Consider the following 27,425-nt stretch of genomic DNA (forward strand, 5'->3'; position numbering starts at 1 on the left):
TCGCAAGACACCATCCAACATGGAAATGTTTTTTAAACAAGTAATGGAAAAAAAATTAAAAAAGGAATTATATCAAGTATATCCAAAACTCTTTAACAGGAATCAACACAAAACAATATGGTCATAAAGGAACTGGGAACTGCAAATGAATGTTATCATTCCAGATGAAAAGTGTATAAAATCATGTAGTCTGACAAATAGTCGATATTGGAGAGAATTTGAGTTAAAGGTTAAGATGAGATACTTCAAAACTCCTCTCCTAATCTCCAAATTCAGCTCAACATCTGCTCACTGTTGGAAGGGTTACGGCCTGGTGACCATACCCACATTTTCTGGGACTGCCCCAAAATTCACAAGTACTGGCAAGGAATTAGAGAAGAGATTAAACAAATAATAGGAATATGTTTACCTTTAGAACCATAGCCTGGGAAAACCCTTTTTTTTTTTTTTTGAGAGAAATTTGAGATTTGCTCTGCAAGTCAGTCTGGCCAAGAGCCCATTCAAGCCCATTTCCAATTTTTCCAAATCGAGGCAGCAATCACAACCGTTGAGGCGGGCTTTACACAATGACAATAGCGCAGCGACGTTGAAGCGTCATCTCCTTCATCGCTCTGATTGATTTTAGGTCTATCCAATTGCGCCCAGAGGCATTTGAGTGGCGTCCGTTGGTGACTGTGAATGAACCTTCCCCAGACCCACTCTCAGTTACAACTGAGAAAGGTCTGGTGTCAACCAGGCTATTCATAATGGGTATTTTTCCTGAGATTCTACTCCTAATAGCCAAGAAGATGATCACAATTGCCTGGCTGAGGCCCCACCCTCCAACAGTAGAGCAATGGAAAGAAAGGATTAAAAATGTCTATCTAATGGAGACAATCACAGCAAGACTTCAGTCATGGACTCTTTTCTAGTCAAATGGTCTCCAATCACACAATTTACCAAGTCTGCGACAAAAATGAGCTTTTAAGAATCGCTTGACTGGTTCTATGTACTAGAGGAAAAAGTATCATGGAACTAGGCCAGGAGTTAAATGATAACAACTTTGTCATAATTCTGTATAAAATATTTTGTCATAACCTGTATATGCTTTATATCATTTGTCATAATATGTATTTGCTTTCTGGAATAAAGTGAAGTTAGGGTTAGCCAATAAATGTCATGGGTAAATTCTGTGAACTATTTTACAACCTCTTCCCCATTAAGTAGAATCAAAACCAAACAAACTTGGATATTCCCATGTTGCTTGGGTGGCCATTGCAACACACAAGGAGAGGTAACAACAAAGCATGGCAGCTCATTTTGGGTGTAAAGTCCAATAAAAAAATAAATATGTAAATGTATGTCTATCAAGGGACTAACTGTGGCAATCTATTGAATCGCTAACAAAAGTAAAATAGATAGAGAGAAACTTTAATAGCAAAATGTCTTTATTTGGTTTTAGGCATGTTGGAATGTGATCAAGGAAGGAGAAAAAGTGCAGACATTCAGATAGAGCAGTCTGCAGTCACACAGAGACCAAGCTGTTTGGCACTAATTAGAGAGTTAAAGAATGCTGCTATCACATGTTAGCAGATACGTTTAGCTCTTCTCTTAAATATTTCTTAGTTTAAACTATCATGCTTTAATAATCATGTAAAAAGGTACAATTTTACACCAACTTTTGCTTTACAGTCATGTTTGTTCTGTGTCCATTATCATACACTTTTATCTACATGCAGCTATCAACAGAAACAATACCTTGCTACAAAGAAGAGTAGCTTATGGACACTAAGTACCATCAGGATATTAACTGACAGTAAATATGCAATTTATTAGAAGTTTGTCATATGAGCGCCACAGTTTCTATTGCAAAGTACTGGTGTTGTCTTGTAATTACCTTCACAACTTAAAGACTTACAACAGGGGCCTTCAGGCTAAATAAATAAATAAACAACATTTAAGGGTCAGTTCAAACAAATCACAAAAAGACACATTTTCCCTCTTACCCTTTAGTGTATCTAGACAGTAGAAAGTACAACTGCTGTAGAGTTTTTCAAATATTTTTTAAACGTTTTAAAGTTAACCTATGTAACTTTTGCTGAACACAGTGGCCACAAGTGGTAAATTACGGGATACAATGCTCCAACACAGTGTAACAGAAGCACAAGTAGAGATTAGTCAGTGAACTAACTAAGTAATGCCAGTAACGCAGCAATCTCTATTTAAAGTTACATACATTTCCACCATGCACTACTGGCCATACCATGCAAAGTAAGACATATGTATAATCAATTAAGCAAAGGTGTGTTTTATCCCTTATGAATTCATTCAAAACAATTCCTATTTCTTTTTTAGTTAAATAGTCCAATTTTAAGCTACAAAGATTCCATTCACTTCCACTGAACCAGGTTGATGACAGACCTTGGTAACCTTAGTAAATTAACTATGGTTAGGGTTTTTTGTCATTTGCGTGAACTGACATTTTTGTGTGAATGTACCATATAAAAAACATGTAATGTGAAAGGCTTCCAAGTCCCAGCTTGGTCTCTGTTTCCAGCTGCAGCTTATCTCCAGTCAATCCTTTATCTCCCAACCTTTTTATTTTGGCCAAAGACCAAGGACAGTACCCCAGTCACAACAGGTTTAAAGCTTTAGGTTTTCAGTGGGCATCAATACACCAGTGGAAAGCTTAGAGAACAGAGAAGCACTTATAATCATTAAAGCATTGTTTCTCCTTGGTACTAGCAGCCAGTTTCTACTTTCCTACCTTTTTTTTCTTCCTTTTTTGTGGTTCTTTTTCTTCTAGTCACTGGCTCTCCAGGGCAGAACGTGAGTTTGGCTTCAAAATCTTTCCAGCCTTAAATTTAGTATCTCTGGAAAACTCACATCACTTGCTCAAAGAACATCACAAAGTAATCCTAACAATCATTTTCATATCATTCTTACACGTAAAAAAACAAACAAACAAAAACATTTGAAATTATCATAATTAATGTTATCAGATCTAATAATAATTAACAATAATAAACTTTAAAAAAAGCAAACATTTGCTTTGGCAACTTTTCCTGTGCACAGCAGGAAGAACAAAAGACTCAAATGAAAAGAGGCAGAGCAATGAATCATTTCAAACAGAAGCAGCAAATGCTTTCCATTTTAAAAACTAGTTTAACCGCTACACACTTCACACTACAAAAACACGTTGACTTTTTAGGTCTTCCATATCAAATACACTTTTTGGTATCGCATTAATTTAACAGCTTTCAGTTGTGACAGAGAGGAGATGAGGGGGAAATCCCCTGTCTTTTCTTTGAGGAAAATTGAAACACTGATAAAAGGGTTAAGGTAAACCTTGAGGGCCAGAAAAGCAACACACACTTTTGGTTAATGATTCAAGTCAACTTTTCATGCTTGATATCCTGGTTCCAAGCATTTTTTCATGTTTTCAGTTGGAAACCTTTTTAAAGTCCATCTGAAATCACAATCAATCATCCCTTTTTAAAGTCAAAAATGATGTCGAAGTGACTTTTAAATTGTATTGCTATGGTTTTCCATCATGGAGAGGAAGAAAAAAGGGTATTTAGAGATACATAAGAAAAGCTCATTTCTTTTTGGGGACTGATTTTCTTTTCAAAGGGAAACGTGGAATTCAATTTCAGCTGGACTTTAAATGTAGTTGTGTTCTTTGGGAGCTATGTAAAAAACAACTTGGGTCAAAAGCAACTCTTTGAATCTAAATTTGTGGTTTCTTCTCATAGCTGCTGCCCTCAAGGTTCTCCTATTGTTAGCCATTCACACACATGTATACTATCACGCTCACAAGCATGTTGCTGTGCTTTGGTTATGAGCAAGTGTAAAGGTAAAGACTCTGAATGTTTAAAATGTAGAGGTATTTGGTTACACATTTCTTTAGCTAAATATTTGGCAAGAATTCAACTACTTTAAAAAAAGAAAGCAAGTATTTCTTAGTATTTAGTATTGACATAGAAAGTATTTCAAAATATCTGACATTTGGTTACTCTTTAAAAGTTAAATGTTACGATCAACAAAATAAAAAGTTCCATGTTAAAGGGGTGCATCTGGAATGACCAAACTAAAGGAAATGAAAGATATTATTTAAAAAATGATAATGAAATCATGAGAATTTTTTTGGCTTGGGTTCAGTTAAAGCACTTGACACACAGATGACCCCTTTCAAACAGGAACAATCCAAAACTTTGAGTAAATGTAGTCTCTCTTAAAATAATGTTCAAAGGAAAATAAAGAAAACCATCAAAATGTTTACATCTTTGGGTATCATTAAGCTTGGTTTTCATAGAAGAACTTTTTGGATAGGCTGACACGGTGAAGCACAAGCCTTGTCCGTGCATTCAGGCAAGTATCACCTTAAAACTTCTTTCCCCGCCAACTCAGTGTCTTCAAGGTCCCAGGGTGACCAATTTGGCATCTGGAGAGTTAACTTGGCAGTGTGGCCTCAAACAGTAATTTTTTGGCTTATCATCGGTGTGCCATCAGGTTTGTGCAGATCAAACAAGCATCCGGCTAGTTTGAACTTGTTTTCTTTGATGTACTTCATAGGAAAAAATCCGATGCATGGCTTAAATGTTCACCAAGCACTCTTTGAGGTCCATATTTTCCATGAGCTACATCCTCTTCACAAATATGTCTTTGGAGATGGACACTCGTGGGTATTTGAAAGCCATAGGCAACACTACATGGCCTCCTTGATGTCTTCTGATGTCAGAAAAGTTGAAGATTTCAACATTCAAAATACTAGACATGTTGACGGAAACAAAAAGGGACCTGGTTTGAATAGGAGGTTGTTAAGGCTCTTGTCGGTCTCTGGTACAGTAAGGCTTAGGCTTGTGGCAGTGGAATTCAGGCTCTGCCACAGTTATGCTCTCCCTGGTAGTCATCCTGGTGAGCACTCTCTGGACTGGCCTGGTTGGCGACTGGCACAGTACACTGGCAGTGGTTGGGGAAGTAGTTGCTGAAGGGGAAGGTTTCAGTAGGTATTGGTTGAGGTAGGCTAGCACAAGCAGCACAATCAGGCTAAAATTGGCCTTAACTATGGCTCAGACATTCTTTCAGAACAAAGTAGCTTTCTTTGGGATGTTTGGGTGAGGAAGAGTTGACTAAAGAATGCCTGTTTAAATGGTTCCTCTAAATGGCTTGTATGGTGATAGACAATCATTTCTAATCAGACTTTCTCCTTCATAAGGCCACTGTGTTTCTTCCCTTTCTTATTGCAAAGGACCTGAAGGCAAAGTCAAGAGTTCTGTCACAACAGACTAATAATGGCTTAATTTATGGTTTTAAGACCATAGTGCACATGTTCACATGTCAGCTTACCAGAGGAGATCTGAGGAATGAAATATTTTGGTTATGGAACAGACTCCCACTCGAAAAGTGACATGTGTTTGTGGTGTACACAGAAAAATAATGTGACAGGTCCTCAACTACAGTGGCAATGCTTTTTGAAGGCTTTTTCTACATGCACATGTGCATGTGCACAGGCAATAAAGGCAATACGCTTTGGTTTGAGGTAGGATGAAGGGGATGGGGTGGCAAAAGGACCAGGATATAAGTACTCTGTCACAGTTTTGTGGAGGCTACTTTCAGGCTATTAGCAGCAGGTTTTGGTTGACTAAACCTATGACTGACCCCTATCATAGGGCACAGAAGGTGCTCATTGATGGGAGGCTTGGGTGAGTAGCAGACGTTTGGAGGGGAAGACAGAGATGTGGGTGTTGATGTTATTGACCAGTGTTAGCCAGTGTCTGTGCCAGGCAAACCTGACAAGTGCTGCTCAATGACAACCTGGTACTGCGCTGAACAGATCCCCTGCTCACAGGAGGAGTCACAACAGCAGGACAGAACGGAGGCAAGAGAAACAAAGACAAGGAATCAGATACTATTCAAATGAAATCATTAATGACATTCACAAGCAGTGCGCCAAAGTACATATAAGGTTATCCTTGGTTGTCCACTATGTCACCATAAGACTGTTAGGGGTTGTTCTATTTAGCTGTGAAGACTAATTTTACTTACTGTAAAGTCTGTTTTTCTAGAAGCTCCATTTGAGAAGTAAAATCATTTAAAAAGGCAGCTACCTGAGGCTATTCCTGATCTTAAGGTCACTTCAACAATTTCTTACTGAGATTTTTTTGAAAAAAATAATACTTTGTTTCAAGTCCCTACACCGAAAGGAATACTTGGATGTGTAATAAAACTGTACATAATAAATGAAGTGCTTTAATAAAGTTGAAAAAGCTCTGACCAGCAGATTCTGAGTGATTACCTGAGGTACTGACTCCAATCTGGGGTGGTTTGCTCCATCTTTAGGAATGCCATTGTGTCCTGTGTTGTCCCTCGGTAGAGACCAGCTGTCCTGAGTCCCTTTACTGCAAAACAGACTGCAAACAGGTTTGAGCTATGAGTACAGATTCTTCATAATGTTACATTAGCATAGCTAAAGAATATTTCATGAAGGTGCAGAATTTTCAAAAGCCACTCCTATTGATCAATAAAGTAGTCCAGTCCAGGCTTCCATAGTACAGTTGAAATGATACGTAATTCATTGGATTATAATTTAACAATAATTTTTGATAGTGTATAAACAGAAAGTAAAAAGGATGTACAGTGTATTAGCACTTACCTGCGACGGTATCCAAACATGAGAAAGAGAACACAGAAGATGATACAGGCGGTGCCAATATGGATGCCAATTACGATGCTGCCAAGAGAGGCCTCTCCATCCCTGCACTGACACAGACTGTCCCCTCCTGGAAACAAAGCCAGCACTAATGAAGAACAGCCTCATGATGGAAAAAAAACTGAGCTTCAGCAAAGCTAGCATTTGGCACATATAAGTGGTCCATTTCTTCAAGTGTTTTACATATTGCTAGTATTATAGTCTTAAAGGGATAGTTTGGCTTTTTTGAAGTGGGTTGTATGAGGTAGTTATCAATAGTCAGTGTATTACCTACAGTAGATGACGGTTAGCACGCCCCCAGTTTGGAGAAGCAGACAGGAGTACTGACACAGAAGCCAAGCAAAGTACTGCTGTGCACGGGGGGCAGTAGCTCAACGCATTTTAGCCAATTTAATATCTAAATTATGCAATAGAATACAAAACTCCAAAAAGGATTTGACAGTCTATATATATATATATATATATATATATATACACTGGAACTGGGAATGACATGCAGCAAAGGGCCGCAGGTCAGAGTCAAACCCGCGGCTGCTGCATCAAGGAGTAAACCTCTATATATATGGCCGCATGCTCTACCAGGTGAGCTACCCAGGCAACCTAAGTGGGCCTTTTAGACATTTGTTGTCTTATAGCTTGTATTCATCTAATTATAACTAAATTAGGTTCATTATCCTTCAGTTGTGTAATGTCTTTATAAAATAGTTTCTGACATGTGGATATCTGATGAAAAGTGTTTCCAATGCTAGTCTGTTCTTTAACCTAATGATGATAAAGTCTAAGTTCAAGCAATGTCAGAACATGTTTATAACCACTGTTTATAAAGGCTAAAATGTGTGTATTGGTTGTGAATTAGTAAATATGTTTGGGTAATATGGGATTACTAACTAAAATTTGACCGTCCTAGTACTTTGCACTCCTCCACAGCACTCACAGGTGTAATCAGAGGACCCTCTGAAAGCTGTCCCAGGACAGTGTGTGTGATCGTACTCACCACTGGCTTGGTCACTCATGCCTTCCTCTGCCAGCGATACCAGTCTCTTGGAGCAGTCACTCTCCCCGTTTCCATTGTAGGCCACCAGTTTGACTTCATACACTGCACCCGATTCTAAAACAATAGGCCCCATGCAGAGTCAGTCAGGAGTTGGAAACAACGTTTTTAAAGGGGAATGATTTGTGTCTTGACTTAAGTGAATGTCTCTCCTGAGGATGTGTGTTGTTTTATTCACAATGATACTCAGATACTCGTACAAAACGTACACATTGTCTATTGTATTAGTGGTGCAGGGATTGCAATTGCACACCGTAAAGATCAGAGAGAATATTGGATTACTTGGAATAGAGACAATTATCAAATCATCAACAGGTCATTATATAATCTCACATTGTCTTGTTCTTGCATCACATCTAATTCTTGTTCTAGATCATGTCCTCTTGGCTTTCTGCATCACTGATGACCCATCTCTACAATCTCCTATTATATCAAAATATCCTTTTTAGGCTGCTGGTGAATGTATTTCATGCTGTGAATCCAACTGGCACCATCAGTGAGTGGGACCACACATCTGTAAGTGGCACCACACATTTTACAGAAATGGTCTTGATCATTATGCAATACTTAAAATGCCAAGCGCCTGTTGTGACTAAGACATGATGTGTATGCTGAGCCATGGGGCCACACTTTCAGCTGTAATTAAATACAGTGCTGTTCGATGATGAACCATTGAGGAAATTGTCATGCGACAGGAAATTATCATTCATAGCACTTGTGCTGTGAATGTGTGTTCAGTGAATTTTCCACATAGTGACAGTGTGGGCTGCAGCAAAGGTTGACTGATTATAGACAGACAGACTTAATCAGGTACATCAGTGGACTCATTAATCTGTCAATAACCTTCTTTATTCAGCCTTTATGTAAACTGCAATTTATGAGAATTATGTATGTATATGTAATATAATATATGCATAATTAATATAATATTGTTGATGTGCCGTAAGTAAATGCGTTAACACTTTATTTTACAGGTCTGTAGTTTCTAATAGTTTTCAGTGAAGTTTTCCCCTTTGACACCATACACACCTATCCATGTGTACAAAAAAATGAAGACATATTGATGGTCAGGCCAGCAAAGGTGGGATGTTTACTGAACACCACATAATCAACAATACAACATATTTGGGAGTCAGTGGTGTAAGTGCCAGATTGTATTCAAGTTGTACATTTCAACACAATCTGTATTCCCATTTCTGCCATTGAAAAATAATCAAACAGTAGAAGAAGGCACAGTGCAGCTGATGTCTTGTGTTCCAATTCAATTATATTGTTTTGTAGGTGACCAAGATCAGTGTGTTGTTATGGTTACAGCAGGCATTGAGCCCAGAGGTGTCCCTGTGTAAACAAACATGGGGGAGAGACAGATGCTGTTGTTCACATATTGATTAATGTGGGCGGGAACAAAGGTTTTCAGTAAATTTACTTTTATATCCATGAACAGTCAGAGTCATTGTAAAACATGGCAAGATTGAATTGTATGCATGTTTAAGGTATAAGACTCACCCAGTTTAGAGATGGTGTGGGCATTGATGTGACAGGGCAACTGGATTGGCCTCTCGAAGTCAGCGTGAGGGACCCTGCGGTAGGACAGCCTGAAGCCCTCAGCCTTGCCGGCCTTACTGGGGAGCTCCCAGAGGACCTGCACGGCACTGGAGTTTATTACCTTGGTGAAGAAGGTGGGAGGGGTCGGCACTGGGTGGAGAGCGGAGACAGAAAAAGGAGACGATGCAAGACGAGCTGATAGACTGGACAAAAAAACAGTACTATCCTCAAAAGAGATCATGAGAACAGAGCAGGTTTGGTTGAAAAATGTGGTCATTGCAGCAGCTGACAGGAAGCAGTCTCAGCAAAGAAAACAGTATAAAAACCACAGAATGGTAACAAAAACTAAAGAAACATTAAGAATGATAAAACCAGTGCAACAATAAAACTTATGAAGGAACCTATTGAAGGATAGCAATTTAATTTCATATCAAAGCGGTTTAATTTTACAATTTAGTGATACTATTGCATAACATATGTATCATTCATAGTTTCATATCATTCATAGAAATATATCAAGACTCATAAACTTGATATCATGTTCTTGCACCATATTGAAGTTGCTGGCCTGAGTCATGAATGTCTCCATTACTTATATTGCATCTCTAGTTACATTATTTGCTCTTTAACCATCAGATTTCCAATAGTGTACAGGACTATTTTACACAAGCACTCAATTTTCTTTATAAAAATGTTAAAATAAAATGTAGTGCAAAGAGAATTTGCTGAAGAATGCAGAAAGGTTGATGCACAACCTCGTGTGTGTGCATAAACATCTCAGGATATTTAGGTCTTTCTTACATTTAGCTTCTACATTTTTCAGCATGACTTCTCTGGGTTGTCTAATTCCTATTACTTGACTTTTGAACCTTTACTTTTTCAAGATTTTGACCCTATTGTTTTGAAATATTGTTCTCACTGATCTTCTCTATCTTTTGGACGTCAACCAATGTGATTCACTAGAGACAGAAAGTGTTCTTACCACCCCCTAGTGTTGTAGTCACCACCGTGTAGGACTGCTGGCTGGCTCCCAGAGGAGAGTAGGCCTTCAGGTAGAGGGAGTAGGTGGTGGCTGGTTCCAGGTTGGTCACATCATGCTGGAAGGTATCTTTACTGATGGCTTCCTGCAGCTCCAGACTGTCAGGCTCTGAATCAAACACACACACAGCCATTTAGATTGAGTTATCTAATTAGAACTACTCATTTTTGAATGTGAGGTACAGATGGTATCTTTCAACAGTCAACTCTTGCTGTGTGTGTGAGCTGACACTTACCCCCTATTTTGCGGATGTGCAGGACGTATCCGATGATGCTGTCGGTGACGTTGGCGGGTGGCTGGTTCCATGTGATCTGCAGGGCAATGGTGGACAGCCCGATGGCTGTGAGGCCCTGGGGGGTGGCGGGCAGGTCTTTAGCCTGGGCCACGGCTAGACGGGCGCTGGCTTGGTTAGTGCCAGCACTGTTCTCAGCGATGCACTGGTAGATAGCCTCGTCCTCTGAGCTGATACGGGTCAGAGCCAGAGTGCTGCACAGATAACACACACATTCATCAACTCACTGCTCTTCACATCTACCAGACCCCACAACACAGGGACTGTATGGGAAAACACAGAGGGTCAGAAGTTACAGCATAGTACAATGCCTGGAAAAAATAATGTCTCTTGTTCTGCCCCCTCAACCTGGAAGACACTGCAGCAGGACCTAAAATAGCTTGATCCCAGTACAGGATTGTAAACTCATTTTAAAAAACATCTTTGGAATCTTGTTTTTAGTACTTTAGTGTTTTAAGTCTCCTTAAATGTAATATTTATTGAGTATATATTTAATATTCTACTTAATATTTGAACTTTCGTTCAACTGTTGTATGTACTATTTGGTAAATCTTGTGTTGTAATCTGTTGGTCTGTCTGTAACTGATGTTGTCTCTCTGGAGAATGAGTTCCTGTGTCTCAATGAGATTACCTGTATAAATAAAGGTTCAATTAAATCAATCAAAAATCAATAGGAATACTGTTAGTATACCTAACCCTAATACTACTACTGCTACTACTAACTTCACCGGCTTTACTGCTACTGTTACTACTACCACTAGTACTCTTGCAAATACTAATACCACTACTACTACTTCTACTACTCGTATCACTTTGCTTTTATATCTCTCATGAAAAAAAAACAACTAATTTTATAATCCAACCATAAATGATTTGTTATATTACATTACACATCCATGATTGGAAAGGAGCTGGATAAAGACAAACATCTTATTTCACCAGCCCCTTTCTCAGATGAGACAACAAACAGAAATATATAGAGTCGGTCAGTTAACAGTCAATATTTCATCTTTTTTCAATTCTTTTTTTTGTGGCATTTTAGGCCTTCATTTGACAGGACAGCCCAGACTTGAAAGGGGAGAGAGTGGGGGAACGACACGCAGCAAAGGGCAGCAGGTTGGAACGGCTGCCACGGCGAGGACTGAGCCTCTGCACATGGGGCGCATGCTCCACCAGGTGAACCACCCAGGCGCCCCTTAACAGTCAAGTTTACAGAGAAATTAAAGAGAGAGAAGACCAAGAAACTAAATTGAAAATAATAATTACAAATTAAAATGTATCTGACAACTTCATATTGTCTGTTTTTTCCTTATACCTTATCTTGAACTGAAAGGTATTGCCCTTATTACTTAGTAATAATAATACTGATATCACATTATAAATACTGTATGAATACTAATACTAATACAATGACCTGACTAATAGTAGTACTACTCATGCTATTTCTGCCATTGTTACTGCTGCTACCTGCCTCTTTCTCCAACTCCTACTCACATGACTACTACTACTACTACTACTACTACTACTACTACTACTGCTACTACTACTACTGCTGGTCAAGGCCCCAGGTCTGCTTTGTGGAAATTTAATTGACTTTAATTAAGTTCAATAACTTTATCCCATCCCAACAGGGAAATAAAAAAAAGTGCAAATTTGTTTTTGTAATATGTTTCAAAGCACATTATGCATTAAAATGACAACGACCTAACTGTCTTATTGATACATCTTTTTGAATACCTTTATTTTTTTTTTAGTGTTGCATATTCCAAATTACAGATGTGTTTAACCACTCAATAAACTAACTGGGTCAGGTTAGTATTCTAACATTAGAGAACTGGTTGGTTCCTGGGTAAAACACAATGAAGCGTGGTCTGCTCCATGCACTCTAAGTACACACATACAGGATACATACACAATTCAAGAGAGTAGGAGAAACAGTTAAATAATATTGAATATCATGTAATATTGCAGCTCAAGAGGGCAGTTTCCTCTTGAGATTAGTTGGTTATGAATGTTAGAAATATTTGAAACTGGAATACATAGCAGCTATATATAGCTGTATATATTAGGGATTGACCGATACTGTTTTTTAAAGGCCGATACCGACACCGATTATTAGTCGTTAATGAAACCGATAACCGATATTTGGAACCAATATGAACTTACAGTAAAAATGAAAATCTTTAAATCAAAATTAAGATTTTGGAATGTTACATACTCCAACACAAACTTAAAATGCTTCAAGCAATTATTTATTAAGTTAGAAACTTTCAACATGATACACATAAAAGATCAGATAGTGTTGTGGGGGGGGGGGGTCATTAAGTCAGACTCAGAGGGACAGACACAGAGCTGTAGCTGAGCCAAAGTAGAACACTTTTTAATTCATTAACTTTATCAGTTATCAGGCAAATTAAACCCCTAGTCTTCAAACTGCCCAAAAACGGGCCGATAATCAGCCAGCGCCGATCATCGGTCTATCCCTAGTATATATACTGCTGTATATAGCTATATACTGTATAGCAGTGTTTTTGAGATACAATGTTTAAATATAGAAATGAACATGTTATCAATCATAAATAAACAGTATAGACACTATTTAACATTCCGATGGATAGATGTCATCTGTTTGATTTGATGTAATTGCTGAATAATAGATCACACACTGAAGTAACTTCGCACCCCTGGTTCAGCGCTGCCACCATGTGGTGCAGCTGTTAAATGCAGGAATAAAATGTATGTAGTGGAGACTTGCATTGACTGTTTTTTTTGTTTTGTTTTTTTATAGAAAACCGAAGCCTGAGAACACTACTGCTACAATTTCAGAGGAAATCTTGCCACGTGTATTTTCAGAGCCTAGACCTAGACTGAGATTAAAATTCTATCAGATCTGCTGCCTGCTTCTGAAAGCATCACTATGGCCTGTGCCTCTCGTTTCTCTTTTGTATATTTAAATATAACTAACATCTTTAAGTTGTATTTCTTAGTCAGCATTAACACGTGATTCATTTTGATTCAGGCTTAACTTGGCTTCTTTGAACGGTATTTGTTTTAATGTTTAATTATGTATTTTAAAGATCATTCAACTGTGAGACTGTCCATATTGCCAGTACAGACCCAAGAATGGAGAGACTTCCTATTCTCAGTTTCTAGTAAATGAAATGAAAAAGTCATTTACCTTTATCCTAGTACATGACTGCCATCACCTACCTGTTGTTATTGGTCAGCTTGACGTTGTGTCCGGGCATCAGGACCTTGCCATTCTTCAGCCAGATGAGGTGAGGTTCGGGGACGCCCTGGGCCACACAGGTGAACACAGCACTGCCCCCTGCTGGTTTGGAAACAGACTGCGGCCACTGCAGGAACTCAGGAGGAGCTGAGGAGACACAGAAAGGGAGATAAGACAATGTACAGACAACAAAAAGTATCACAATACAAAACTAAAGCATGTAACAGACTCACGTTGTCCATAAACCCTGCTGCCCCACAGCCAGATACACTGACAGCTGGAACACTGATACATTTATTTAAATAATACATTTACAATTTATAGTTTCAGAGGCCTGATGGGAACAATTCTCTAATACTGTTTGCATTGTCACTCAGAGTTATATTCTCTACTTTAACAATATATCCAGGTTTATATGTAAAGTTATCAACAGTTAAGTTTGTGGTTAAGAATAAAAATGCATAAAATCCTCTAGACTGCAGGACTGATATATTTCAGAACATCTGTTTCATCTGGGAATTTGTTTACATTTATTAAGTGGACAACCATGTTTTAAAACCATGATGCAGTATAAAATAGGCCAAGTTCAAAGCAGAATTGAATAAGTTGGACAAGAATAAATACCCCCAAAACCGATAACAGGAAAATAGTAAAACTGACACATACTGTACATAGAATCATTACTTTAGAACCTTCTCAAACCATTTAGCATGTTTTTAATGTACGTATATTGTTGAGTTTGTGTTTTGTACTGTCTCTTTATGTATTTGTTGTTGAGTTTTATGTATTTTAAAGGCTCGTCTAGGGAAGGGCATTGCAAATTAGCCCAAGCTATGAATGCTGTGCTGTGTGGCATTAGGTTATGCTACATACTTGTCCCTGTACAATACAATACACATTAAAATAAAAAAAACAAATACATTTCAACGGTAATTATATATAGTTATATATAGTTAATAAACCTGTGTCTGTGCTTGAACTTGGTGTCAAGGGTGTCCTCCCCACACACACACACACACACACACACACACACACACACACACACACACACACACACACACACACACACACACACACACACACACACACACACACACACTGTCCAGATGCAGGGTTGCAGGGTTGACTGCTCCTCCTCCTGACACCCAGCTCAATATTAGAGGCACAATAGACATGCATATATATATATGCTGGGATAAAGGCAGCATCCCTTAAGCCCTAAACCCCCTTCCCCACTTCAGCATCTTATTGATCTATTGACCTCAACACCCTGTGTAACCCCCACCCCCCCAACCATCCACCTATGAGCTGAGGGGGGTGTGTCAACAAGATGACCATTTCAATAAGGACACATTCATCACTGCAGCCAGGCATTTTCTTTTATCTAAAGCAGCTCTCAGTTCATCTGAGCTAAAACTAACCCATGAAGGAAACAGAATGAAGTGACAATGGCAGCCTGTAGGTGTGCGTGGTCCATTACAGGAGAAAATGTAGACATGGTGGGATAAAGGAGTGGTGATCAGTCAGTCAAATCATAATTTTTCTTTTCTTTCCTCAACAGTGTAGAGGTTTTGGTTGGACTTCCAAATAAAGACACCATCACATCCAATATTAAAGACTTGACTCTGGCCCCAAGAATAATGCGACTGAACACCTACAGGCAGAGGCAGGAAGTCTAATTGTTACGTATTAGTGTCCTGAAACAGTATTTTTGGTAGCTATGGTATAATATGATGTTATTGTTGTATTGTAGTGCAGTTTCAAATGCAGACAGGGTTGACTGTACAACAGACAGTTTAAAGTCTAGAAGTTGATTTTCATTCCTCGAAGACTTGAAATGAGAGGAAACATACAGAGGCATGAAACACACACACACACACACACACACACACACACACACACACACACACACACACACACACACACACACATATATATATATATATATGAAATGGACTTAAAACATCCAAACACCAGTATATTTAATAAAAAAATCAAGTTTAAGGCATTGTTTCCTTCATTCTCTCTCTCTCTCTCTCTCTCTCTCTCTCTCTCTCTCTCTCTCTCTCTCTCTCTGTATGCATGTGTGTGTGTGTGTGTGTGTGTGTGTGTGTGTGTGAGATCGTTATCTCTCAGGGGATAACTGTCCACCCCTTCATCTGTTCAGCTGTCCCACCATAATGTTAGAAAGTGTCAGGCATCCTCAGCTGACCATTCATCAGTGGATCCATACTCTGTATTGATTGGTGATTCTGTTGACCTTGAGTTTCCCCACACCTACCTCTTCTTATTACGTTAAGTCCCTTGTGTTTGTAGCCTGTTTAGGGGGTTCCACACATCTGTCCACTGTTTGGACAGGCCCTGAACATAACTAGATTTACATATTTGTGAGCCATACTGTGACATTTTCCTCATAAAACTGAACATTATATTTTGCCTACTTACTTGTATCTAATGATGAGTCATGTAGCTGAGGATGTAAATGAAGGTACTCTGAGGAACATTAGCGTCCAGAGGTTCTAAATATAACTGCAATAAGTATATTACTTTAGAATTTTAATGGGTAATGCCTAAGGTCTTCTAATTTCTTAATAATTTCCTAGAACTATGTAATATGGTACCAATTCTAAGGAAATAGGAACAGTACACAGTAAGTACCAACGTTAGGTTTTTCAGAAAGAATAAGGATATTAGATAGAAGTTACTTAATTGTATAATAAAGAGTAAAGTAAGAGTTTATACGCAGTTGAATGAATTGCTGGGATCAGTCAAAACGGACAGTGATCCATTCAAACCCAAATGCATAATTATTTATTAACGAAAACTTAAGTCTCTATATTTGTTGATGTGTATGTTTACTTGTAATTTAGGCTTACACAGAAAGACATAGCTTACATGTGACCTGCTGTGTGAAAAGAAATGCATATTGCACATACAGTGAAAGCTTAACTTCCACCAGGTCCGCCTCGTTTCGCTGAAGCGAGAATTCAAAAGTTTCCCTCTTGGAAGAAGACACACAGAGGTAACAAACATGGGAAATCTTCATTCAGACAACACTGGTAGATGCTACAAGGTAATGTATATATATTGTTGAGTTGGAACATTAGAGTTATGCATTACTAGTTAGGTACAAATAATGTGTATTTAAATATGGTGGTGGATGAAGCTTTTAAGTATTTACTTTACTTTAGTTAAAGTATCAGTACAGCTGAGTAAAAATAACCCCTAAACTTTTTCCTCCCAGAGGTGACGTACACTACAGTAACTTGAAATTGTACTTGTATGTATGAAAAGTGTACTAAGGCCCTCAGCGGGGTCTGCATGATGAAAGATGTGCAACTTATCTCGTCTGCATAACAAACATGAGAAGGGAGGGAGGGAGGGAGGGAGGGATGGATGGGCGTGTTTTAAGCCATTCTCCAAAATGGCTGGCCATCCTTTGTGTCTCCCTCTACGTAGTAATACCCTGGTTGCCCTGACCCCTCCGCCGGGATGCTATTCATCTTCCAGCTCTCCCTAATTAACCCTGGGACCACACCTCCTTTCTCCTTCCAACTCCCTATCTGTCTGTCCTGACTCCACCCCCTCCTCCCTCGCTCCAACCGTTTTCACAGACATACGCCCTGAATCCTCCTGTCAATGGTCAGAGGTCAGGGGTCAAGGGTCAGAGGTTGCAGGTCCTCCGACCCCACCCTCCCCTCCCTTCCCCTTAGACCCCCATCCTGCGCCTTGTACCCTGCATTGACCGTCTAGATGTCCTCCACTTTTTGTCTCTTTGTATGTTGTCTTCTTTGTCCCTTTATCCTGACCATGACCGTGGACACACACACACACACACACACACACACACACACACACACACACACACACACGCACACACACACACACACACACACACACACACACACACACACACACTGTGTGAAAGTTCAGACCTCTGCTAACCTTCACCCTATAAACCCAAACAGCAGCCAGCCCCACTGATAGCGACTGAACTTGACTTAAGCTAAATAATGAAAAACATTCAGCTTCACTGTGAGTCATCACAACATCTTTTATGTTTGCTCCATTTTGTCATGGAGCAAACGTTTTCTACTAATTTAGGCACTCTATTTGCAAAAATGAACTATAAACATTTTTAAACATATTTCTAAAATACTTCATAATATACACTTTGGATATAAATGTTTTGTTTTATACAAATGTCTGTTTCAAATAAGGTTCAATTGTATTTCATATTTGACAGTTTTTGCCGATTGCTTACACACTGAAATCAGACGTATTACACTATTATCAAAACCTAAAAAAAAAAGCCAAACATTGGCCCAGATGTATGAAGATAATTAGTATTTCCTAAAATGACCAAGTGTCATTAAAGACATTAGTAGAGATGCCTCTCACCTTTTAATTATAACAAATCTCAGCTCTCGCCTACTACAGTTTTGTTGTAATAATCTAATTTTGGATGAGGACATTTTGACTTCTACACTAAAACACTTTGAAAAACCACTTTGTGGGTGGCCATGTTACCAGATGACCAAAGCCTAAAGCTGCTTGTTCTCTCTCAACTCCAAAAAGAGAGGAAATTGATCAATACATTCATGAATATATTAGAGATCAGGCCCCTCCTTTACATTAAAGGCACTGCCAATCAGTGTGAGAGTGTGACAGGGGCAAGTATTGATTGATCCGGTCAAAGAGTCGGACACAACAGGAACAATGAGATGGATGGATGAAGGCAAAGCTAAATTATATGAATTTAGATTAATGTAATTAGGATTACAAGAAATCTTATGAACTGTGCTTCAGCTTTTTCTTTTGGTTTATATTTCAAATGCTGTACATTATTCGAAGTTATAGTATAGAGTATATAGCCTACTATATTTTCTCAATCATATATATATAAAATACATAAATAACTACTAAATACACTCCTGATGTGACAAAGCACCACAACACTGATAATAAAGTCTTAGGGTCCTATCTTGCACACGGCGCAACGCAGCGCAAAGCCCGATGCAAGTGTCTTTGCTAGTTTAAGACCGACACAGATCAATTTCCCATCCAGCGCCCACGTTGTTTAAATAGCAAATGCACCTGTGCCCATCTGTGGCCCATGGGTGTGCTGGTCTTACTGGGAGGTGTGTTCAGGTGCATTCTGGGAGTATTGCTATCTTGAGGCAGCGGGAAGTGATCGCGCCATTGACCAACAAAAACCTGGTCTAAAGTCAATAACGCAGCATTTCATTGTTATTTTAACAGAGCATTAGTAAAATGCTCCTAGGCTCGTGCACAGCGCACACACACTATGCTTGTTACACACACAGGGACGCACAGCAGCACACACACATGCAGAAGATTACAAATCAAAATATTACGGTGCAAATCCTCCATCATAATAGCAATGCTCCAAGGTCCAAACGGGCCTGGCTTTTAAAGGGAATGGGAGATGATCTCTGATTGGTTTATTGCATGTTACGCCCAAAACACCCCTCTGATTAATGAAGACACTAAGTACAACCCTTTAGAACCGTGCGCCTGGCGCACAGACCCTTTTTATCAGCCGTCAAACTAGCAAAAGTGGATTTGAACACGCCCTAAACACACCTGCACCAGGCGCTTCATGCCGTGACCTTAGATCGTTAAAATAGGACCCTTAAACTGAATACATACAGGAGAGTTGTGATTTCAGTGTTGTGTGTTCACTGAAAACAAGCAGTAAGAGGAACAATCAGTCTGGTTTAGAATTGTTGAAGGAGGCACCCCACCAACTTTACACATTTACCTAGCAGGGAGGGTCTGATTAAAAAATGCTATTAGTGGGGGGACCACTAGCTCACCCAGTAGAGTGTGCGCCCCATGTAGGCTGAGTCCTTGGCAACGGCCCAGGTTCAAATCCGACCTGTGGCCCTTTGCTGCTTGCTATCCCCTCTCTCTCTTCCCCCTTTCCTCTTTAACTTCACTGTCTAATAAAATGGAAAAAGCCCAAAAAATCATCTTAAAAAAAGAAAAAATGCTATTAGGTGCATTATGGGAAATGTAGGATCATTTGGTATTTGATCAATACTGGGGACTGGAAATATTGGCCTCAACTTTATGGAAAAAATGAATGGAGTACCACTTTAATGCTCTTGTGACTGCATTAAGAACTGTGTTGTAGTCAATGGTAAAAGAAGTACTCAGATCCTTGACCCAAGTAAAAACAGAAATACATTAATGTAGAAATTCTGTCAAATTTTGTTTTGTAAGTGAAATCTTAAGAAACTAGCTGTCGGATAAATGCATTGGAGTAAACAGTATATTTCCTTCTGAACTGCAGTGAAGTAGAAGTAGTAGCATACAGTACTTGAGTGAATGTATGCTGTCACTCCCCCACCACTGGTCTTCCTAACATCTCTGTCTGTATGCAGTACGCTGTAAAAACTGGATGTGTTTGAGGTTTGAGGATTTACAGTAGGCTTTTATAGTTTTAAATCCTTTCTGAAAATCAAATTGTACTCCCGTCATTTGCAGGAACATACATCTACAGAGAAATCAAAGATAGCTTGGTAATTAGAAACTGAACACTTGACAATGTTAATGTTTCTGACTGGCCCCTCTTGCACGCCCTCAATACTCTGCAGCTAAGTGAGCTGGCCTCAGGACAGCTAGTGGCAGTGAGAAATATAAGTGGGCTGAGTGTATGGACATCTGCAGGGTGATGGATGAGTCCACATCATAGAGAAACATAAATAATTCTACTGATGGGTGCACACACACACACACACACACACACACACACACACACATACACACACACACACACACACACACACACACACACACACACACACACACACACACACACACACAGAGCTGAACACTGGTGTCAGTGCTAAATTGTTAGAAAAGAAGAAGGGGTATGCATATGTGTGGTTGAGGTGAGGTGGGGAGGGGAAGGGGTCTCACACCAATAGTGTCACCATACAGCAGGCCCATGCTCCCAGCCTCCCACCCCCCACTAAACAACCAGGGCAAAGGTGAGAAGAAAGGGTGGAGCTTTCCTCGCACCTCACCACCACCGCCAGTTAACATGGCCAAGTGCAGACAGGATGTGTCTGTATCAGATGGTCAGTTTACAGAACAGTATGCCCAGTAGTAGTAGTAGTAGTAGTAGTTTCATATGTTTATACATAATTCAAACAAATGTATCTTCAGTGTATCTTCACTCAGCCGTTCCTTCCCTGAATGCACCATGCCCTGCACTGATGTGTTTTTATATTAAAGGAACAGTCCAATATTTGCTTGTTTTTCTTCCCCAGACTCAGATGTTTCAGATGGATATCAGTTTCATCTCTGTGTGTCCAGTACAGAGATAGGGCCAGGACATGTTTAGCCTAGCTTAGCACAAACACTGGGAACAAGAATAAACTACTAGCCTAGCTATGTCAAATGCGGAAAAAAATACAACTTCTAACAATTTAGTGACCACGCACAGCATTCCTTAAATACTGTCCTGATAATGGTGTTGACAGGATAAAGGAGCACTGTATTTGAACAGAAAATAGGTGAATATTAATAATTAGCTTTATTAGCAACTAGCTAACTTTTAAATAAGTTACAAGTGTATGTTTTCACTTTTGATACCCATAATTGAATTCATTCATTAGTATTATTAATTCACAGATGTTAGGCAATTACTTAAATACAATTTTAAAGCGATCAAGCTTTCTCCACCTTAATTATATCCCTGGCTGTATGATGAGGGTTTTGAAATTTAAAGAAATGTATATTATGTAAGACGTACAATAATAATAGGAAACAGTTACAGATTTCGGTGCCTGCTACAGTAGCCATACATTTCTGAGAAGGGTTGACCTTGTGAAATTTGTACTCATAACCTCAGTATTTTCGAAATGCTGGTTATGGCCTTGTCTGTACTGGCCACAGAGATATTATAACGTATAACCATCTTCTCACCTGATGTAGATATGATAGCAAAGAAGTCAATACAAAATCAGTGGCTAGTGAGGAGCTCTACTGGGCCAGTATAGTATAGTATAGTATAGATTAGAATAGAAAGCATTTCTTTTCAGTAGACAGTTAAGTGCTTTGCTCAAGAGCACTTCAGCAGTATGTCTCTGTATGGCCTCACCTTGTACCACGAGTCGTCCGTGTGCAGTACGTCTCATTCTGGTGCCGGGCCGATTGGCAGCACACACATACACACCAGAGTGCTGCAGGGAAACATCTGAGATCATCAGGTTCCCCGTCCCCAGAACCTGGATACCCTCCACCCCAATGGAGCGTCCGTCTGATGGACACAGACACAGAGACACACAGAGATGGTTTGTGAAATAAAACTTAACAACATGCTGCATGTTAATAACTAATTCTCCTCCAATCATGTACATTCTATTAGAAATGTCCAGTGGTACCTAGCCTGCTCCAGGAAACAATTGGCCTTGGGTTTCCTGTGGCAATGCACTCCAGGATGGCTGTCTGATGGACAGTAATGGTCAGATTCTGGGGTCCTGACAGGATGACCGGCTCCTTGTAGGTTCTTAGTGCTCCACCTGGAAGAATGAAGGAAACAAACAGTGAATATGGATGAGATGATAAAGCTTTCTGTTGTAAAAGCCTTCATTTTGGGATAAAAACACAATTCATGTTAAGGACTGTTGTTTGGCATAAAATGGCAAACACATCTGAGATATAGTGCAGTAAAGACAATTACCTCTACAGGTACATAGACAAAATCCATATATCCTTAAAGCTTAATACACACAGGAACAAATAATGTAGCTACAGCCAAAGGGAATATACCTCCTAACCCTTATTCACTCCACAGAGGTCTTTCTCTAACTACTTGTATATTACAACATGTGTGTCCACCTACCAGTGATGTTGAGCATGGCCTCATGGCTGTAGCGAGTGTTGGCAGGGTTGGTGGCGACACAGCGGAAAACCCCTGCATCCGCCTGCCTCACGCCTGTCACCTGGAGAATACCCATTGGCAGGAGAGTGTATCTGGATAGGGAGGGGAGGGATGGGCGCAGGTGAACCACCGAAAACTATTACAGACATGCTAAACAAATATATGTCCCCTCTGTTTTAACCATAAGTGAAGCCACTGGAATGTGTTGTAATGAAATGTAACACCCCAAACAAGCAAACAAGGCATATGTTACAGTACTTTAATCCTACAGTATTTCAGTATACAGTGAGTGTGTTTCTGACTGGGAGCAGCTGTGACTTGGGTATTTATTTCAGGGGTGGATTTAGGGATTTGGGGGCTCCAGTAAAACTATTAATACTGCACAGTAAAAGTCCTTCATTCAAATGTTTACTTTAAATGAAGAGTGAAAGAGAGGCTTTATCAGCACAATGTACTATGTTAAATGTACATTTTGTACAGTAGTAGTAGTAATAGTAGTAGTTAAAGGAGCAACAAGGGTCCTACAGCGGGCATCCGAGAGGGCTCCCTCCACTGTGGTACAAAATGCTGCTGCGCCACTCATTAAAGGGACAAAGAGGCATGATCACATAACCCCTGTGCTTGCCTACCTGTTAGATTTCCAATTGATTTAAACATCCTATTGCTCACTTTTAAGGCTTTAAATGGCCTTGCCCCTGAATACATGTCTGACTTTATGACCTGCGGTCTCATTTATAAAACAGTGTGTCCATACTAAAAGTGTACGTGGGCACACAAACTGAAAATGCTATGTGCCAAAATAAAATCAGATTTATAACGTAAAATAAATAATTGAATAATTTAATTTAAAAAGAAATAATAATTAAATCCCACCGTCAGAGCTTGTCTGCTCCTGGTGGGGGCAAGGGCACACCCAATTCACACCGTTGGAATAAGTAGCATCAATAAACCAGTGTGTGTGTGTTAGCCACTGCGGTGTTTACACACAAAAACTACATAACAACTAAAATTGTACTTTGTGATGGTATGCAGAGTATTATTAAAACATCTATTCTGAAAAACTTTTCTCTCTGTAAAAGCTTTTGGAAATGTTTAATATATGTTCTTATTTATGCTGTTTTTATTTGTTCGGTCCATTTTATTGTCTTCGTCTGTGCTCATGTCCTTTGGCCTTATTCTAATTTATTCTACCTTTTCTTTTTTTATTTTCTTCTGTAAAGCAGTTTAGAAAAGTGCTATATAAATAAAGTGTATTATTACATACACTGTAGTGCATGTGTGTATGGTGTTACCTGTTGTCAGTGTTGTTGAGTGGTACTCGGTCTTTCTCCCAGGTGATTTTGGCCTCAGGTACTCCGTTGATCTGACACTGGAAGCGAGCGACACTTCCCTCATCCACAGTCATGGACAGTGGGTGGGTGTGGAACTTAGGAAGAGCTGAAGGTAAACCACACAAAGATCAGCCTTAATGAGGAAAAAACTGGATATGCATTTTATTTTGAAACACTGAAGGGGCACTCCACCAATCCTACACACAAAGATCAGTTTATCAGTCAGGGTTACCACTACTTAGCCTATAAAAAAGTTAATTTTTTTTTATATAATGTCTTCTGTGACTTTGAAGGATCTTTGTCAAGTCAGAGGAAATAACCCTGATGACAAAAATATGCTATTGGTTACATTATGGGAAATATAGGATCCAGGGGTTTTGGAGAGATTGGTGGAGATGATTAGTGGCGTCTAGCTCATGCCAGATTTTCAAACTTGAAGACACTAAAACACATTTTCTATTCCTCCACTTCTCTTTCCTGATATTTCCAACTTTTCTGAATTTGGAAAGAGATTTTCCATCAGCCTTTTGTTTTTACAGCATCTGCAAGAACATTTTTGGGAAACAGCTTGGCAAGCTATTGATAGCCATTAATATAAAGAGTTTCGGGTTAGATTAGAATAATTTTACAATCCATTTCAAAATGATGTGTAGCCGTTGTTACTGTAAGTCATGATATATTTTTTTACGCCCACAACCGTGCTCACCATATGTTGCCACGTCGTGTATTCCCACACACACACATACACACACACACACACACACACACACACACACACACACACACACACACACACACACACACACACACACACACACAGGATTCCTAATGACCTGGTGGCCATAATCAATAAGGGTGTATACCATAGAGGAAGGAGCTGCAAATGAGAGAGAATCACCATGGCAACTCATTGCATTGATGTAAGACCACCTCAAGATAGTCGTAATTCTCTTGGATTAACCATAAACCCCTGGTTTTATTGGTCTAATTGAAGGGGTGGGGGTGGAGAGGAGGAGGTTATACAAGTAGTGCAGGTATGTGTGTACAGTAATGTACATGCCTACATGTGCTGAGCAGTGTCATTTATAGGCTTTCCATAAGGACAAGCTGGTATGTTTTGTGTAAGGTTCGTATCTGGGCGCCTGTTCCCTCTGACAACAAAGGATCAAAGAGTCAGAGGGGGGCTTGGGTTGCCAAGTATGATGCAGAGGTGTTCACTGTGTGCAGTATCATTTATAACAAAGACTATGGGATGTTTTGACAGAGAGAAGGCAACATGTGGTGACTAACTGTGAGACATCCTCTGCTCTCTGTGCAGGTTCATGGCCTGTGGATATTGCAGGGATATGAATATTAAAATGCTGGAGGAAATGACTGTTTATCTTTTTTTTATTTAATTTAGATTTCTGAATATATACAATCTACATCCACATACACTTCCTGCATCTACAGTAAAAAAAAAAACACAATCGTAACGACAAAGCAAGGACTCTTTGTTATCTTCAAGTAGGAGAGCAGGACTGTAGAGAGTGCAGTCTTTACATCTTATTACTGTATTATTATGTGATTATTGGCATTTGGGCAGTTGTATCCATCATTCCTACCGGATATGAGAATATCTTACGTATTCACCAGTATCATTGCTGCGATCACCTATGTCCCACTGAGCGAGACACTAATATTCCAGAACAGTTCCAAGGTAGCCTCTGCACTGAGAGCCCTATAAAGAAATGCTCAAATAGGCACTAGAATTTATGTATATGTACAACTATATTAAAAGCAGTGACCCCGAATAGTCGACTCTTCAATGATTTTAACTAAGGAGCCGGATTTGACTGTCAATCTCGTCGAAGTCGAATCGCTGCAGCGGTGATAAATGTGGTTATGAAACAGAGGATGAATTTATTAAGGCTATGAGGTGGTAATAATACATAGTTTATTTTACATTTATTAACTAGAAGGGCACTCATTTTTGTAATTATTATAATTTTGGTGTTTGGCGTTGGGTGTGAATGGGGACTCATGATCTAAGTATTTTTAAAGTCCTGGCAACGGCCTATAATTACAATGAGCATTCTTTGTTGGAAAACAAGTAATTACTTTGACCTTGAATTCATATTTTTATCAGACCTCTATAAAAGGAAATTGCCTTATCCAAAGAAAGAAAATTATGATTTTGTTTTTGAAATTATGACTAAGCATCTCCAAATTACACAAAAGGATCTCATTATTAGTATCTAAATAAGGAGATTTTTTCCATAATTATGAAATAAGGATCTCATAATTAAGATTTCTATATTTCCATATCCTATCAATGTAGCTGTAAGAAGAGATGGTGTAAGGTTGTTGTGGTAGCGAATGCAATGCACTTCCTCTTTGCAGTCAACTCATTTGCACTGTGAGAAACTTGTTCTGCTCATCAGGACATAAGATAACCAGTGACATTATCTCTGTCCATCCCTGAGCAATATTTGTACTGTTCCAAAGCAAATATAATTGTATGGCATGAAAAGTATATAAAATGTAACAGTAATGTGCTGTGTTGCACTGTCGAACACTTACATGCCAAAAGGACTTTGGCCTTGCGGCTGACCAGCATGCCATAGCGGTTTTGGGCAGCGCAGTCGTACTCGCCCATATCCGCGTCGCTCCCTTCTTTGCGTTTCTGGAAGCTCTGGATGACCAACGTGCCATTTGCCAGCACCTGAACCCGCTGGCTGGTGGGTAAAGGCACCCCGTTTTTACGCCATGTAACCATGATCGGTTCTTCACCCTGCACCCGACAGTCGAGCATAAGCGGGCGTTCCCTTACCGCGATCACATCACTTGGCTCCAGCAGGAAAGACAGCTCTGAGGCCAAACAGCCACCTGCAGACAGAAGAAAGATAAAGACAGGTTATCAGAGAGAGAAAGGCTCTATAACTACAAATCTACTTACTCGAAATGATAATTTGTTGCACAATCCAGAGGAATAATCAAACTCAGAATTGTAATCAGGTTTATGTAATTCTATTAAACCATCTGGAAGTGATGGAAGGTTCAATACAAGTCAGTGTGTGTGTGTGTGTGTGTGTGTGTGTGTGTTAATTAAGAAAAATAACAATGAAAAAAGGAATTTCCCCAAGGTGACAAATAAACAGTCCAGCTGTCCTTCTCGTTCAGTCCACACCTTGAGAAACCAGTCAAAAAATCCAATGAAACTATCATTTAGAACCAAAGGACGTTTTTGCTTTAACATGGAATGAGTTGTACGCGGAAGAGCAACCTTGAACTGCAGGAGTGTTTTGTATAAGACATAGGAGGATTTTTCATCTCAAATCCACTAACATC

The 27,425-nt window shown here is 39.4% G+C and overlaps 1 protein-coding gene across 1 annotated transcript in view; it reads right to left on the minus strand.

Moving 5' to 3' along the window:
- Positions 1-1,427: 1,427 nt before the first annotated feature.
- The window catches only part of si:ch211-57n23.4 (immunoglobulin superfamily DCC subclass member 3), a 33,590-nt gene continuing 7,592 nt past the window's right edge, over positions 1,428-27,425 (minus strand). Inside the window, exons 2-14 of the mRNA XM_031278520.1 lie at positions 26,658-26,963; positions 24,057-24,201; positions 22,726-22,856; positions 22,265-22,402; positions 21,982-22,140; positions 13,829-13,994; positions 10,562-10,812; positions 10,270-10,434; positions 9,249-9,437; positions 7,686-7,799; positions 6,635-6,761; positions 6,278-6,392; positions 1,428-5,820 (exon numbers count right to left, since the gene is read on the minus strand). Of these exons, the coding sequence (XP_031134380.1) occupies positions 5,746-5,820; positions 6,278-6,392; positions 6,635-6,761; positions 7,686-7,799; positions 9,249-9,437; positions 10,270-10,434; positions 10,562-10,812; positions 13,829-13,994; positions 21,982-22,140; positions 22,265-22,402; positions 22,726-22,856; positions 24,057-24,201; positions 26,658-26,963 (2,081 nt within the window). The 3' untranslated portion in view covers positions 1,428-5,745. The remainder of the gene's footprint in view (positions 5,821-6,277; positions 6,393-6,634; positions 6,762-7,685; positions 7,800-9,248; positions 9,438-10,269; positions 10,435-10,561; positions 10,813-13,828; positions 13,995-21,981; positions 22,141-22,264; positions 22,403-22,725; positions 22,857-24,056; positions 24,202-26,657; positions 26,964-27,425) is intronic.

This window comes from Sander lucioperca, chromosome 16 (genome assembly GCF_008315115.2).
Source record: "Sander lucioperca isolate FBNREF2018 chromosome 16, SLUC_FBN_1.2, whole genome shotgun sequence".
In the NCBI taxonomy this organism is placed as follows: domain Eukaryota; kingdom Metazoa; phylum Chordata; class Actinopteri; order Perciformes; family Percidae; genus Sander; species Sander lucioperca.